Here is a 16,522-nt window from a genome sequence, read left to right on the forward strand (position 1 = left end):
AAATGTTGATCAGATCCACAGACTTCTGTAACATCTGTAAAGCAATGCAGCTAAAACAACCACATAACCATTAACTTCCACTTGCAAAGTTATTTTCACTGTTATTTCTCAGCCGTATGCTTGAGTGGGGCCGGTGGCACACACCGATGCGGGACCTCTAAGAGCGTTGACTCAGCTAAGCTCGAGTGCTTCCAATTGCTGACTCAAGCCCTGAAACTCTGCACCTTCATCACACAGCCCTGTCCTCCGCTTTGTTTTCTCCTTCCTTTTTCATCCCCTTTCGCACACCCCCTCCTCCGTCAAACCTTCCCTGCCTCCTCTGTTCTGCCTGCGCGCTTCGCTGAACTCTGATGAAGACACACTACAGGGCGTGGGCAGACACGAGGACAATCTATTTCTCTGACTCCCTTCTCCTTCCCGTCCTGCAATGCCGATCCTCTTTCCTTCTTGTGCTGAATAATTCCCTGTCTCCGTCCAACTAGACTCTGTATGTTAACCCTCCCGCCTTTTCCACTTTTCACCTTTAATACTACAGCCTCTGCCCCCCACAAGGTGTCAGCATGCTGTGTGTGTGTTTGAGTGCATGTGTTTTTTTCCGTTGACGGGTGCTGCCTTGGCCTCTAATCTCTCGTCTGGTTTGATGTAATTAGGGCTAATGAAGATTCCCTGATCCTCTGAGCGACTCGTCCCCCTGGGCCACGACAGCGTGGAAAACTAGAAAGAGCCGGGGAGCAGAGGAGCACTGATAAAAGAGACACGGGCTCGTTTAGCACAGCTGATAGCTATGTGTTGTTCTCTATATATGTGTGCGTGTGTGTGTTTGTCTGAGTGAGTCTGCCTCTGTGTGTGTGTATACGTGTGTGTGCTTATTTGTTTAAAAAGATTGATTCCCTGCTGATGCTGCGAGCAGCAACGCGATTACCTTGGCTCATAGCAAAGTGTTGTTGTGTGTATGTGTGTGTGTGTGTGTTTAAGTGTCTGCACCGGGGGATTGGCAGAGCCCTTGCAGACTTAGGGCCAGTTGCAGAAAGCAGTAGACAGGCATAATCCTTCATAGCCGTCCTAAACACTTAAATACACAGTGTAGCAACTCCCCTAAATCTGACAAGGCAGAGGCAGACACAGGAACATCCACACATGCATGCGCGCACACACACACACACACACACACACACTTCTTGGCCTTGCACCAAGGGGGAAAAAACCCTGCAGGCTCCCCTGACATGCAACCCTTCACATTTCCCTGCAGAGACAGCCCTTCTCCTCCCTCCTCCTCCCCATCTCCCCCAGTGGGGGAAGCTTTGATGGCGGTGCTGAAAGGGTCTACTTACATCCCAAATCTCCAGGCTACGTGATCGTCTGTGATCCAGCTGGGGGAAGAGAGAGAGAGAGAGAGGGAGAGAGAGAGAGAGAGAGAGAGAGCGATGAGGGGGTTACAAAGGAAAAGGGAGAGCGTGAGCGGAAGAGAGACTTGTGTGACTGCAGAGGGGAGAAGCTGTGCAGCTGTAGCTATTAATAAGCCGAGAGTGGAAAGAGAGAGCCGAGCCCGGAGATTAAGGCTCTGTCCCAATTCTCATTCCACCGCCTCCTCTCCTCGGCCTCTTCCACTTTTCCTCACCCCCTTTAACAACCCTCCAAACAAATAATGCCTTTCCCATTTACCACAAGAACCGGAGAGCACGAGGAGGTGTTGCACTGTGATCAGATGTGCTGATAATTGCCAATTTTAAGCACATAAACTCCTATAATGGTTGAAGCAAATCTAGAGTTGGAATGAGGCCAGTGCTGTGGCCTCCCTTGAAAGAAAAGACATTTAATGGAAAATACACGGTCACTAGCTGACAAAACACAAAAACTACACTCCAGCTGGGGCATACTCACCACCAGGCTCCTGCGGGGCCATAGTAACCCTTGAACAGCGGCAGCGAGGCCATGACCAAAGGTACCCCCCACGCCATCAGATGGTAAAACCTGATAAAAGGAACACATTTATTTCATTATGAGCACAGAGGGTTCGGCAGGTTTTTCCCTGGAAAAAAAAGCTTATAAATAAATCAATTCTTTTCTTCTTCACGTCATCCCTTTGTTGGCACTCGCACTAGGGTCATTTTTCAGGTCCAGACGAATGTCTATAACAGCCAGACAGCCAATTACTCATGATAATATAAACCATAATTAGCTTAACTGTTGGGGAAAAGATGATTTTCAGTGGAAATCCCTGAATCAAAACCACAAGCAGGATGCAGATTCTCACTCAAGGGGATCCTAGTGGATGGACAATTTAAGTGTAACTGTGTACCTAAAATATGTGTGCGCACTATAAAAACAGTCTACTTTCAAAAGGAAGAGGTTAAGGAGGCTGGAGAGCCTCATACAGGCTATTGATGAAAAATGATAACAGTGATGGTGACGGCCTTTTGAGAGTGTGTGTGCCAGACGAGGTGTGTGTGCCAGTGTCTTCGGCGTCTGTGTGGGAGTCGATACTTTATAGAGCGTACAGCGTCGCCTGGTCAATAGAGTGGAAGTCCTGCCCTGACTTGTTCCGAGTACGGTCAATCGAGCAGTGGTGACACAGCTGACACACGCTCAATCCCACTCCAGTTGTGTGACACACACACCCACACACACACACTTTATCACTCTATTTCACTGGGGCGCACTGTACGCTCCCCTCTCCCCGACCCTCTTGCTGATGGACAGCCGTGAGTGTGTGGGAGGAGCAGGAAGAAAGAGAAGGCTGCTGGCTTAAATAGAACAGAAAAGTAGGCGGGAGAGACACATAGTAAATATATGGATCCAGACAGAGTTTGTCTTTAGATCGAACATGAGAAGGAAGTGTGTGAGAAAGATGAAAACAAGCAAGCAAGAGGGCAGAAAGAAAAAAACAAAACAAAGAAAGACAAGGCGGGAGGATACAAACGGTGAAATCGGTGCTGCCAGTGCATGGCATGACAACTGGTGCATACGTGGGGGGGCTTGTCAGGAAATCAATGCTGAGAGCTCACAGAGCCCTCGCTCCCCACCCCCTCCCAAACACACACGCACCAGCATGCACGCTGCAACACACGCGTCACACACTTGCAGTGCTTTGAGAGGGAGATGACGAGGTCCGGAGCTGCGCTCAACATGGGCTTAATGAGGCACAGCAGGACTGCTATGCGTGCTGCATTTCACACACCTGCATACACACCCACACGTATGCAGACACACACACGCACACGCACGAGCTCATATAGAAATCTCTCTCGAGGCTCAATCTCATTTCTCACTGCCTCACACCACTTCTCTACCGCCCCCACCCCTTTAGCTTCTATCGCCCAGCACATTCGGTTTGCGTGAATTCTTACTTCAAATCCTCATAAACATTCACACACACAAACACACACACACACACGAGCGCGTGTGCACACTTCCTATCCTCTCTTGCATCCACTTCAATCATTCTTAGATCATCCGGCCTCCGTTCTCCATCTCCTCTAGCAGTTTGTTCATTCATAAACCATCACGCTGTGCCGTCCCCGTGAATGTGAGTGCGAGAGCGAGAGGGTGGGAGGTTGGGTTAGGGGGCTGAGACGTAATTGCATATGCATGCAAAGCCACATACTGCCTCCTAAACACATGCAGCTTCTCTCTGCAGAGTCAACACACGAGAGCCCCACTGACACGCCGTCTTTGCTTCGCTCTTACTATTAAAGCGCTGTGTTTTTCCCCCTCTTCACATCATGTGCGACCAGCCGCAAATATACAGATATATCCTCCTCCCACTTTGCTCCCCCTGGACTTATAAGAGGTATGCAGCAGATAAGGCTCTGAAGCAAGCTCATTTTGGCCTCCAAGTTTGCCCCTTGCCAGCACCCATAAAACCGTCACCTTTTGAGTTATACCACCATTATATTGTCTGGCGTATTGCTAATCAATGCAGGAAAACTCCCATGGGGGTGGTGGTGGGTGGCGTACACATCTTAATGGCCCACCCTCTCGCACACAAGGGTGGGACTTTTTTTTCTGGACCACCAAGACACATCAACAGGATACGCCTATTAACAATTTGGCTTGACGTAGCACACATAGTTGCGTCTTTTTTTCCCTCCCCCTTCAGATTGTGCATTTCTCTCACAAAGCTTTCATTAGGCATTAAAAATGCAAAAATATTACACACACACACAGGCGAATTCACACTTGCGCCATGGAAAGTGCTCATGGGAGTTTGAGCGACAGCAACATAGAGACATAGAGCCACAAAGCGTGAAGATGGGTATGCGCGCCCACACACACACAGACACACACACACTAGAACGCACTTAACGGCTGACACTCACTCCCTTTTCAATTAGAGTGTCGGCTGGCTGGAACATAAAAGGAGGAGGAGGAGGGGTCTGTCGATGCTCTGTGGGGAGACACATGCTCTGGCAGACCAAACATGCATATGGACATACAAGACACACGCGAAGGAGGAAGAGCCCAAAACAAGACACAAATAAACACTCAAATGTGGACACAGAGAGAAAGAAAAAAAAAACTGCTCATGCACGCGAGGGATAAACGGATTATGCAAAGTTTAAATAATTTATCAAATTATTAATAACTGGCTAGATTAGAAAAAAATACAATCAGTGACATCTTTGATAAGTGATAAACAAGTGATTGCATCCTCTCCAATATGAGGAATTGTCGTTGCTCTCTTGAAACACTATAATTTGAATAAATTTACATTTTGTGAAGCAGGTTAGAAAAAAGGACATTTAAAGACACAACAAACCAAAAGATAAATCAAAAGATGTTATACAAATGAAAAAAAATCCTTAAGTAGTTCCCTACTTACATTTCATATCTGTTGGTGCTTATTTCTCTGACCAGGTTGAGGTAGAGGTTTAGTGTGATGAGGCAAACCCAAGCCAAGGCACTCCAGTCTACAGACACACACACACACACACAAACAGAAAAACACCAAGGTCAAATTACAACACAGCTCGCTGCCACACAGCATGCACCTGCAAATGTGTCCAAACATACACCTATGCATGAAAGAGAGCGAGAGAGTGCGTGTGTGCGTGCGCGCGTGTGTGCATGTGTTCCACTTTTTGATAAATGAAGGCCCATTCAGCAGTAATATGAGGGAAACCTGTAGCTTAGGGTGATGGATGAGAGGTGGGAGCTCAAAGAGAGATAATGATGAACTGTAGAAAAGCAGAAGGGAGATAAGACTAGAGAGGGAGGGAGAAAAAAAGAGCAGTAAAGTGAGGGGCAGGGTAATCAGGGGTGGAGGTGGCGGAGTGGACTACGGCGAGTGTTAAAACAATGAAAAGAAGATATAAAGAAAGGAGAAGGAAGGCACAGTCAGCAGCACGGGAAAATGGGTGTACACAGTGGCGAGGAAGAGTCTAGAAGGACAGCTTCGCATTTACACAAATATATTTTCCACTACACATGCTCCCCTTATATTTAGGGAACCTTTGGGATTGCTGTGCAATTGCCAAGAAAGAAGAAGAATGGCTGTTTATGTCATTATTTTAATAAATTACTATCACTGCAATAGCTAATGCATTTTACATAACCAGAAGGCAGCCAAAGGTTTTCTCGAGCTGGACAACATACAGCTCGGCTTCACCTCCTGTCCTGCTGCTGCCCCTGCTACCGCCTTCCTCTATTTCAAACACATTTCATAAAATTTTATTGGTGGGAGTTAAAAGCGGAGCTGTGCTCTGCGGCTCCCGCCAGACTCGACGCTGTGCTACAGAACAAAGTGCCGGTTCAGCTGGTGTTTATGTGCGCCCGTTTGTCCTCAGCGCGAGGATCCTCATGATAAACCAAGGTGACACACACCAACCCTGCAGCACTAACTCACCGTCCATTACCCTGCATCAATCTGAGTGTGTGTGTTTGCGCGCGCGTGTGTGTTCGTGTAGGTGAGTGTCTGCCAGCGAGACCAATAAAACGAGCCTGGTGTAGCGTCGTATTAACAGCCAGTCCTAACTAAGAATCTTTAAACTAATCAACGCTAATTGCAACAAATGCAAGCAAAGCAAATACACCCGAGAATCCTGAAGCAAATGAACACTAAGAACCTTGAGGTGTGCCCGGTTGTCACAAATGAAATCAGAAGTCCTGTATTGTCATTGGCGGAGAATCGTCTCCTCATACACTTCTTAATGTACCGCCCTCTGGTTTGAAGGAGGTACACTAAAAAGGTAGCAACAGGCCAATGAATACAAAACATAGTCGCAAATATTACACACCCATACTTGGCACATACTTGTGTGTGAATACTTATAAAAGCTGAGCCGGCCTAACCACTTTGTTAGCAACAACGATCATTGCCTTTTTTGGAGAACTCAGGGTAGGACACGCTGGGTGGAAATTAACGGAATATTATCTGGCTATCTATGACACAGTCCCTGAATTAATTTTAAATCCATAGCATAAAACAGAATAACCACAATCACAATGCCAAACGCGACAAAAGCACATATCCATCATATTATGACTGAGAAAAAACAGACTGATTACCAACATATGAGTAAGCATTTCTGAGTAATGAATACTTCTGATTTAAGGATCTATTTTAATACAGAAAAGCAGGGTTGTAGCAGTTATTTGATCAACAGTGGAAAGCTCACTTGAATGCACAAACAACTCCCCTTATATTTATATATCAGGAGACATTTTGTTCATAATCTCAGGAATGCAAAGAGCATGTGATACACGAGCTCTTTATCTGATGTCTTTGCTCGATGTCTATTGTTACACATGCTTGTCGTGCAAACTACACCAATAAACACTCAATTAAACTGTTCTTACCAAAATACGTTAGCCACCAGGCTTGGAAATCACAAAGTGATCCATCTGATTGGGACTCACCCTGGTCAGAGAAAGAAAAGCGGCACAGTTTTTACAACCGCTGAAAACAAAAAAAAGACTGCGTGTGTGTTTAGTGGAAGACACAAGAGTAACTCACCATGACATATGCTACGCTGTCAAAGAAGGCCGCTACAGTCAGGCTAAGAATCATCTTCTGTACAGTGGAAATTAAAAAAAAGACACAAAGAATTATTCTCTAAGAAAACATCCAAGGTGGAAAAAAAAAGACTGCGTATTTATATTCACTTAGAGAGAAGGGGCAAATTATTGTTCGAATGATCACTGATGTAACTGACAGACTGGGATCCCTGGTGACAACTCGGTGAAAATATCACATATGATAGAGTCTCCGTATTTCCACTCGCTTTAGAGCAAAATCATTGTATTTTATATGAAATGAATCAATAATCTGTACGCTGCAGAATTTCCAGAGGGAAGGTTGTGCTCGCCAGATGTTAGTTAAATTCTGCCTGTAAAGGTGGTAACGCAGTGTGGAAGTGGCTGCACACAAAAAGACAAATGAACAAACAAACACACACACACACAGAGTATTTTATCAATTTGCGTCCCACAGTGACCCGGCCAAGGCTACAGAGCAGGAGGAGGGGTGGGGAGGATGGGGGTGAACAGAGAGAGGTGGAGACAGGAAAAGAGCGCAGGAGGGCCTTGAGAGCACTAAAGACTATTGACTGACAGATAACCTTTGAAAGTGGATGGACTACAGGAGAAGGTTTATGTGGCATAAGAGGAGCAGAGGAGGAGGATGAGGAGGAGGAAGAGCATTAGGGATGTGAGGTCACTCCCTGCAACCTGCTCCAGAGGTAATAGGATCCATCAGAGCCCCACACTAAGCTGTCATTTACTTCAGATTAAGAGGATAATATGCACTGCTGCTAAACCTGACATTCCTGCTGGACCGGCTTTAAAAAACACAAAAAATTCCACATGGTCTCAAAAACACAAAACAGAAAGAGCAGCACACTGGAGAAAAAGCTAGCCAACATTTTTTATATATATTTAAACTTCTTCATTTGGAGAGAGAAAAAACAAATAAAGAAAAAACCCAAGACGGCAACCACTATCACAGAATGACCATTAAGTCAATTAACTCCACATTTCATTAATCTGGTGCATTTTAATTGGATTCAATTATGCCAAGATTTGCCATGGCTAATTAAACATCTTTCTGCTGGCAATGAAGCAAACAGGAATGGAAAAGAAGTGTCAAACACATACTGAACACCGTAGGTACAAATTTACCTGCGCCAAAGAGTGATACCTGCGAAGCAGCCAGATTACAAACAGCATGAAAACGCTGAGGAGAGAGAAGAAAAACATCAGTGAGATTGGCTAATTACAAGGGCACCGGTTTGAGCATTACAGGCCAATTACTGCTCTATACATCATCACAACTCCAGCACGTAACCCTGCAGGCTCTCTTGTACCCTTAACTGCTAATACTGTTTAGCTTGTAGTAAGATCACTAAGCATGAAAGCTTGTTTAGGCTGAAATTAATAAAAACTAAACCGCTACGGCTTGCTTAGAGTCGTGTGAAGGGCCTAATCCGTGTCAACAAAGGACCACCAGAGCTAAATGTTGTAAAGTCAAAGCAGTATGAATGCTAGAGTCCAATATATGAACTGCTAACTAAAATAATTGTCCACTTAAACTCTTAATGCTACCAGCCTGGGGGTTCAGAAAATTTGATATAAATTATTTAGTTTCATTACTATTTTCAATGATTTTTTTCTACCTACGTAAGCAACCTCAAGGCTCACTGAAAGCTTTACATGGACAGTGTTCATTATTATGTCATCCACCCCAACACAACCCACATCATCTCCAATAATGATTGCAAAAAAGATCATCAAGCACTCTTAATTATATTCTATAAATGTTATATGACTGGATGTATAATTAGCAGCTTAGCCAAATATGTAACACTGTGGAAAGGCCACTGACCTATCAAGCAAATTATCACCAACATCAAATACCACTAACACCTACATACTGTGTTGGAAAATATCACTGACTGTACTAGATAATGCACTGATGGCCACTTGATTACATTAATTTATCTATTCATAGATGAGTAAGTAGTACTCTTAATGAAATGTCAAGCAAACAGGACACAGAAGGGTGATTTTTGGGTTTGATCTACAACTTCGCTAAGTCTGAGAACACAAGCACTGCAATTTCATTTTCATTGTCAATGTAGCTCAAAATACTGCAGTCATCGCTTGTGTTATGGAATCTTTTTCAATTTTAATCAAGTCCTTCTTCAACTCTGTGGCTCTGGTTACGAGCACAAATTTTAGATCAGTGTGAGCAGTGCAAATGCGATGCACACATCATCCTTTTGTCATCCTTAATTTGAGAAACACCCTTCAACCATGTTTTGAGTATTGACATTGCATAATTTATCCATCAGAGGGCACTCTGAAACTTCCTTGTCACACCTTTGGAACACCAAAAACAAATCAACCAGCTGATCCGTGCAAATCAGTCAGGGTGTAAACAAGTAAATAAACGACACATAAGAAATATTTTTTTGTGTCTGAAAGGGGAAAAAAAAAATCAGATTTCTTTTTTATATTGCCAAACACCAATATTGGTACCGGTCTTCAAAATTCTCACATCACTCAAGCTGTATATCTTAAATACTTAGCAATGTAGAAAAAAAAGTCAACCCCTGAACACAAAGAATAATTTGAGCAAGATATAAGTCAAAATATATTCACCATCCTACTAATGAGAAGGTTCCTGTGGCTCGCTTTACTGTTAAAATCACCTGTAAAACAAAAAAAAAAGAATCTATTAGTGTCCAGGTCACGTGCACTAATCATAAAAACAACATATAAACATCTTCAGCTGATTATGCGTACTCCTTGTAGTGTACTCTGTGTGTTGTACTGGAAGCACTGGAAAGCACTAGAAGCACGTACGGCATCAGATGTACAAACGCTGTGCCTGATAAGCTCAGGCTACACATCTGCCATTTGTTCTAGCATGTGTTCTCTGTGTTTGTGTACATAAATGCAAACGTGCAAGCTAAAAAAAAAAAACAGGATTTGCATACACTTATGGCAACCTGGGCATCAAAACTGGAGGCACCTGACACATCTACAGTGTTCATGAACCTATTCCACCTATTTTAATGCACTATAAAGAAAGGGCTTCTGAGACAGCTTTGGGAAATGAAACACAGACACGGCTAGAACCTGACACTCCACATTTTCTGCTAAAAGCTCTGTGCAACCTGAAACTGATCTCAGAAAGTGAAAGAATGATGAGAATGAATTATATGCGAGTCAGTCCTGTAAGCTTCTGGGTAGATGAACGGGCCAGCAGCAGAAGCCTTGCATACAAAACAGACAACGGCACGTCCGCACAATCCGACGTGCAACATCGCTGCACTGGCCCTTTGCACATGTCCAACACGTGTTTTCTCGGAAGGGACGCATCAACAATAACAAGGAGCTCCTTTGATCAGTCTGATAATCACTTCTGCAAAAACACTGCTGCGTCATATCTAGCCCTTTCAAAAAAGAAGGAAATTTACTGCAAAAAATTAAGTCTTCCTTTAATGCATAACTTAGAAGCTAAGGCTTTCAAAGGCTTTAAGATAGGAAAGATTTCATTTACTTAAAGGCATATTCTTCAAACATTCTTTTTTGTCTGTGTGGCCTTCCTGTTGTCTTCGTTTCATGTGAAGGACTTTCCAATGTAGCACTGCAGGAATGTTAACAACGCTCAGGGTACAAAAGTTCATAATTCCATTTTTTAATTTTTTTTCTCCTCATATCATAGTTGTGAGTTTTACCTCTGAGTCTTATTCCTACTAAAAGCTGACAAAGTAATGAACCTTCAGTGAAAACAGCCTTATTTTAACATATATGGCTGTTTACAATGCAGCAGAATCCATTCAGAGGGTCGGTGTATATTTGTTGCCATATGTCTCCTTCCACTTATCTTGATCTGGTATTAAATGATGACTTCAATTATTGAGGAAAAAGGCTGTCATATTTTCAAAAAGCCGCAACCAGACCTGATTACTGCTAGACCTGCTCAACTGACAAATCAGTTAAATATAATCTATCTAACAAAGTGAAGTAGGCTATAAGATCTCAAGATGCAACACAAGTAACAATCATGCCAGAATCTAAAGAAACAGTTTAGAAACAAAGACATCGATATCTGTCAGTCTGGAAAGGGTTACAAAGCCACTTCTAAGGCTTTAGGACTCCAGTGATCCACAGTGAACCTTCCCAGGAGCGTCTGGCCCACCAAAATTACCTCAAGATGATCAACGGATGATCCAGGAGGTCACAAAAGAATCCAAAACAAAATCTAAAGAACTGCAGGCCTCACCAGCCTCATGATTCAAGGCAAAAAAAAAAAGCTGCTTAACAAAACAAACAAAAGTTCATCTCACATTTGCCAAGAAACATCGTGATGAAAATACTGTGTGGACTGACGAGACAAAAGCTCAACTTTTCTGGAAGGTTTGAGTTACATATACTAAAATGTCAAACATGGTGGTGGTCGTGTGATGGTCGGGGGCTGCTTTGCTGCTTCAGATGTTGATGTAATCACAACTTCTGCTCTCTACCATAAAATCCTGAAGGAGAATGTCTGGCCCTGAAGGTCAAGTTCAACCTAAGTTATGCAGCAGGACGATGAAGCACAAAACACACAAGCAAGTCCACCTATGAATGGCTCACAAAAAACAAAAATCAAAATCAAATTGGAATGGTCTAATTAAAGTCTGGACTTAAATCTGATTTCTGAAATCTGAAAGGCTCATTGCCAGTTATTGCAAATGCTTGACTGCAGGTCGTGCTGCAGCGAGCAGGTTTAGGGAGCAAATATTTTTTCCACACAGGGATAGGCAGGTTTAGCTAACTTTAAAAACTGTATTTTGCATTTAGCTGGGTTATTCTTGTCACATTATAATTTGATCTGAAACATTTGTGTGAGAAAAAATACACCAAAAAAAAAAAAAGTCAAGATGGGGAAGCATGGTAGACGATGAGTCAAGGTGTTGCTAAGCCCACAAAAACATGTGCATTAACATCTTTCCCACAATCTTTAATAATGAGAGGATAAAATAAGAAATCGATGAATAAAAACTGTCTGAAAACTCAGATAGCTACCTTCTTTACTGAGGAACATCTGTATGTGGGTTAGTCAGCTATTTCCCCGGAAATTGCAGTTACCTTTGCATCATTACTGATCTGGGCACCGCACAAGACAGCCCTACTGCAGCACACTTTATCAAGCGCAGCTGAGCTGCTGCAAGAACTGATGATAACCTGCAGCCTGATACTGCTGGCACGTAAGACCCACACCTACTCACACAAGCAAGTTCAGTGTACCAGAAAAAGTACTGATTTTGTCTTTCCAATCTAATCTCCCAAGCTCATGTCAACTTTGGTTTAGGCAGAAAGCTACACCTGATAAATTTATTTATCAATGACCTTTTAAAGAGTGCACACTCCATACCACCTGTATGTTTAGTGCCTTATAGTATCCAGGTTTGGCACTTGAATTTGCAGAGAGGTGCTGATTGAACCCTCAAGCCGCTTTGAGTTTAGGGTCATTGTTTGCCATGTCTCTCTGTCTCTTTTTTTTTTTAGGTAAATATTAGCACAGGGCTGACAGATGCTGTCTCAACATTTGCGCTTTCTGTCATAGGGCAGTTCAACACCACTACAGCCCCAAAGCAGCAGAGGAATGACACAGAGTTTGAGTCGCCAGAGTGCAGGGTTTGGCCTTGGATTAGAGATAAGAGGAGCAGTTTCTATGTAGCCTACCATCAGGCTTTCAATCCAGATTAAGCAAAGAACAGGGGGCCAGCAACAAGAACAAAGATGTGAAGTGATATGGGGAAATTTGAGGAGGTTAAACACCAGCAGTATTCTTAATTAGCTTCAAAGGACTGGTGGCAGGCAGAGGAGATTCAGCAGTTCAGACAGATGATGCCCTTTGCCAACCCCCTGCTGAAGAAGAGACTGATCTTCATGAAGCAACTGCTGTTGCCATAGTAAACCCCCCCCCCCAAAAAACCCACAACTCTCTGACACATTTTGACACTATACAAGCACCATAATATTCAAAGAAGTAGTGAGTTTTGTGAGGGCAATGAACAGCAATCAGATATTCAGAATATAAAACTGTATCACTGACCGCAGATATGCTGTCAATATCTGCATAAAACTCTGTTACATTATTCTATCACTGCATAATTACTACTGATGTATTAACATGTTAGCACTACCTTCATGTTGTACAAACATTAACTGTTTCAAACAGACTGGGTAGTTTCATTTATAGGAGCATAAACAGCCGCTGCTAATAAATTAATATTGTGGAGTAAAAGCTACTGAGCCATTCTACAAGGACACCTCTGGTCCCACCCAGGAACTTGAAAATATTCCATGCACAAAATACTAAAACATACATTTGCTGTGTAAACTACACTTGCTCTCCAACAAAATGTAAAGTTAGCTTTATAAAGGGGTACCAAAATATTATTTAAAATATAAAATAGCTCTTGAGAACCCCCAAAATGACATTTTGTCTTGTCCCAACTTCCTGATGCCCAAACTGCATGTCAAGAGGTAAAATTAGTTATAAATCCAATTTTTATGTGGCTTTGATTTCTTCATACATGTCTCTTATAATTGTTAAACAATTTTATTTGCCACCAACCTAATTTAAAGAACAGTAATTATGCACGACCCGACGTGCAAGCCTGCTACCAAAATTTGTTTAGCGTTTAAAAGGAAAAGAACAAACAGTGATACGGCATAACAAACAGAATGTGATATGATCAGATCATGTGCGAACACCACGGGTAAAACAAAGGTCAGTCAGTCTTTTGTGTTTCTGTCCTGATCAGATCGAGACTGTCACTCTAACCAATGGAACTCCGCTACCAAAATAACCAAAACAAGACAAATTAATTTCAGTTTCCTTCCTTTGTTTAGGTAACTCCATTTAGCTTGCATCCTTTCCTGAAAAAGCACTAATTCTAGGTCTAGCACTACTATAAATCTGAAGAAAAAAAAACCTCACTGCAAATAAATGTTAAAAATTCAGTATATTTAAACCTTGTTATATTATTTTAATTAATAACAATATTTTATCTCAAATCTCAAAAGCGTTTAATCTATTGCCTTTGTATAGTTTGAATTATAAAATGTATTTGAACAAAGACTTGTGTATACATTGTGAAAATCTGAATGAAAGAATAAAAGGTGTGATAATTTGAAAAGTTGCTTACATTAAAATAAATTAAGCCTTGTCTGAATTTGCATTGAATTTGAATGAGTATTCAGCATAATGATGACTATCTTTTACTTACATTAACTTGGTAGTCAGGATTATTTAAGGAATATTTTTCAAAATCTACTTTTTCTAGTTTTGGTAAAGTAAATGAACTTGGTTTTAGTAAACGAGCTGCCCAATGATAGCACACAAAAATTTAAATATCTCATTAAAAACTGTACCTTTGAGGCCCCAACTGGACAAATATTTTTAAGTTTTCCTGTTTGTTTCCCTTAAACATGTACCATAAATTGATAAAATTACTAAATTGGCTCACGTATCATTTTTAACATAGACCAACATATGAACGCACTCTTTCCAAGCCTACGGCTTAGATATAAACTAAGATATGTTAACAATACGTATTGACAGTAGTGTTTCACAGTGTAAGGCTGGTTAAGTGTGGTTGAGTCCAGTTATCGTTTAATGAGCCAGTGGACCTGACAGTAGGTTTCTGAAATGACGTTAACGTTGATTAGCCGCAGCTAGCATGGGAGATGCCTATGAAATCGAGTGAAGTGTCAAAGCTTAGCAGCGGGAACCAAGCAGGGGTTAGGTCTCTGTTTATCAACTAATCAGTGAACTAAAAACAGGATGGGTCATTTCCTTTACTCTCTTTTAATCAGCAAAGTCCCCCAGAAGAGAAAAAATGGTGAAACGTTTCGCGGCTAACTAGCTAATTAGCTAAAAGCGGAAGTTTAACTGACGTCAACTACTTACGCATTGATAGTCTTCTGAATCAGTGCTAAAAAATATGCAGCTTGAATCGTTACTTTTTGACTTTGGATCTGGACTGGCCATTTTTGATTCGCAGCGATTTTCAGCCAATTTCGCTTCGATTTGTTTTTATTTTGCTGTAGCTTTCCATGTACTTCCTGTTTCTACCGTGTGCGCAAAGGGACAAAACTGATAGACACTGTTTGCGAAACAAATCGAGTGCAGAGGTTTTGTAGCCCATGCTTCTGAAAGCCATACAAAAATATGTTTTTTGGAAAGTACAGTGATGAGTTAAGGCTTTGATCAGGTGTTCTGACCCACTATTTTCACATTAGAGATTGTATATGTGTGTGTGAGTGTGTGTGTGCACGAGTATGTTTATATATATGTATATATCTGTAAATTTGTATATCTTTTGGCGTGTTAGTGGGGTTATAAATGCAAATACATGCAACAAAAGAAGAATTTATGATGGATGGGGCATAAACAGAAAGAAAGAGTGTTGATGATTAGTTACCAAAGAGTGGAAAGGGGTGGGATTAAATGAGCTTATGCTTCCTCCTACTCCCTTTTGAACATGCAAGTTATTTATAAGTATTATTGTTTTGTTTTCGTTTTGTTTTGCTAGCTTTTGTCTCTCTTTTTTCTCTGTTGTTGTTGTTGTACTATTTTAATATGTTCAAAATAAATATAGAATACAATACAATACCTCTGTTCTCCAGTTTAACAAAGGGACAATAAAGCAGAAACATTACCTGTCCTGATGTGTTATGGTGAAATGTGTAAGGTTTATATGACCATAAAAATATGATGAAATAACAAGATTGTTTTTATTATAGTATAACATCTCCCCAAAATTAAAAGAAGCTTTACGCTGAGTAAGCTAGTGAATGTTCACATGAACAAAGTTTTGCATTGTTATGTTTATTTAAGCAGGATATCTCATACCAGTTAACCTGCAGTATACAACTAAGAGGTCGGAAAGTCCCCCGTGTCTAACGTGATTATGGGCACAAACAATTAAACAAACATAAACAAGCACACTCCACAAAACATGACCTTATGATTCCATTAAAGCATTACTGTCTGGTGACTGACAACAAAAGCCTTTCTGGTAGTTTCTGTTAGTCATTTTAAGGTTGAGATTAAGATAAGATTGTACTATCTCAGCGGATGTTTTTACAAACTGCCAGCTCATTTAGATTACCGATAAATTTAGCAAAGCATGTTACCTTTGTCCTTCGCGTGGGCAGGGTTTAGATTTTGTGCAAAAACTCTGAGATGTATTTTCAAAGTGTGTCTGTTTGAAGATTTTTTTGTGGACTAAGCTCTATTTATATACATTTTTAAGGATGTGTAAATTTAATGTTTCTCTGAAACAAGACAGGCAAGAGAAAATTAAGTTTTGTGTCTCCATATTGGAGTGGTTTACACATTCACTTAACAACCTAATGATTCCCAGTTCATTCGTAGGAGGAAGCACTATTCCTTTTGGGACTGCATCAGGAAGAGCATCTGCCATATCAAACAGGCAGAGATACCCAGTGTGGCAGCCATTAGTAGCTTTCTACTAGTTATTGTAGATTTTGTTCATGCAGTGCATTGGGTATAATT

General features: G+C 41.6%; 1 protein-coding gene across 1 annotated transcript in view; it reads right to left on the reverse strand.

Annotated features, from left to right (window-relative positions):
* si:dkey-100n23.5 (cyclic AMP receptor-like protein A) overlaps positions 1-15,106 on the reverse strand; it is a 52,390-nt gene extending 37,284 nt beyond the window's left edge. The window contains exons 1-8 of the mRNA XM_031734641.2: positions 14,912-15,106; positions 9,601-9,650; positions 8,119-8,173; positions 6,956-7,012; positions 6,799-6,859; positions 4,823-4,910; positions 1,882-1,971; positions 1,332-1,370 (exon numbers count right to left, since the gene is read on the reverse strand). Of these exons, the coding sequence (XP_031590501.2) occupies positions 1,332-1,370; positions 1,882-1,971; positions 4,823-4,910; positions 6,799-6,859; positions 6,956-7,012; positions 8,119-8,173; positions 9,601-9,650; positions 14,912-14,992 (521 nt within the window). The 5' untranslated portion in view covers positions 14,993-15,106. The remainder of the gene's footprint in view (positions 1-1,331; positions 1,371-1,881; positions 1,972-4,822; positions 4,911-6,798; positions 6,860-6,955; positions 7,013-8,118; positions 8,174-9,600; positions 9,651-14,911) is intronic.
* Between the last annotated feature and the right edge of the window lie 1,416 nt (positions 15,107-16,522).

Source organism: Oreochromis aureus, linkage group 16 (assembly GCF_013358895.1).
Source record: "Oreochromis aureus strain Israel breed Guangdong linkage group 16, ZZ_aureus, whole genome shotgun sequence".
In the NCBI taxonomy this organism is placed as follows: domain Eukaryota; kingdom Metazoa; phylum Chordata; class Actinopteri; order Cichliformes; family Cichlidae; genus Oreochromis; species Oreochromis aureus.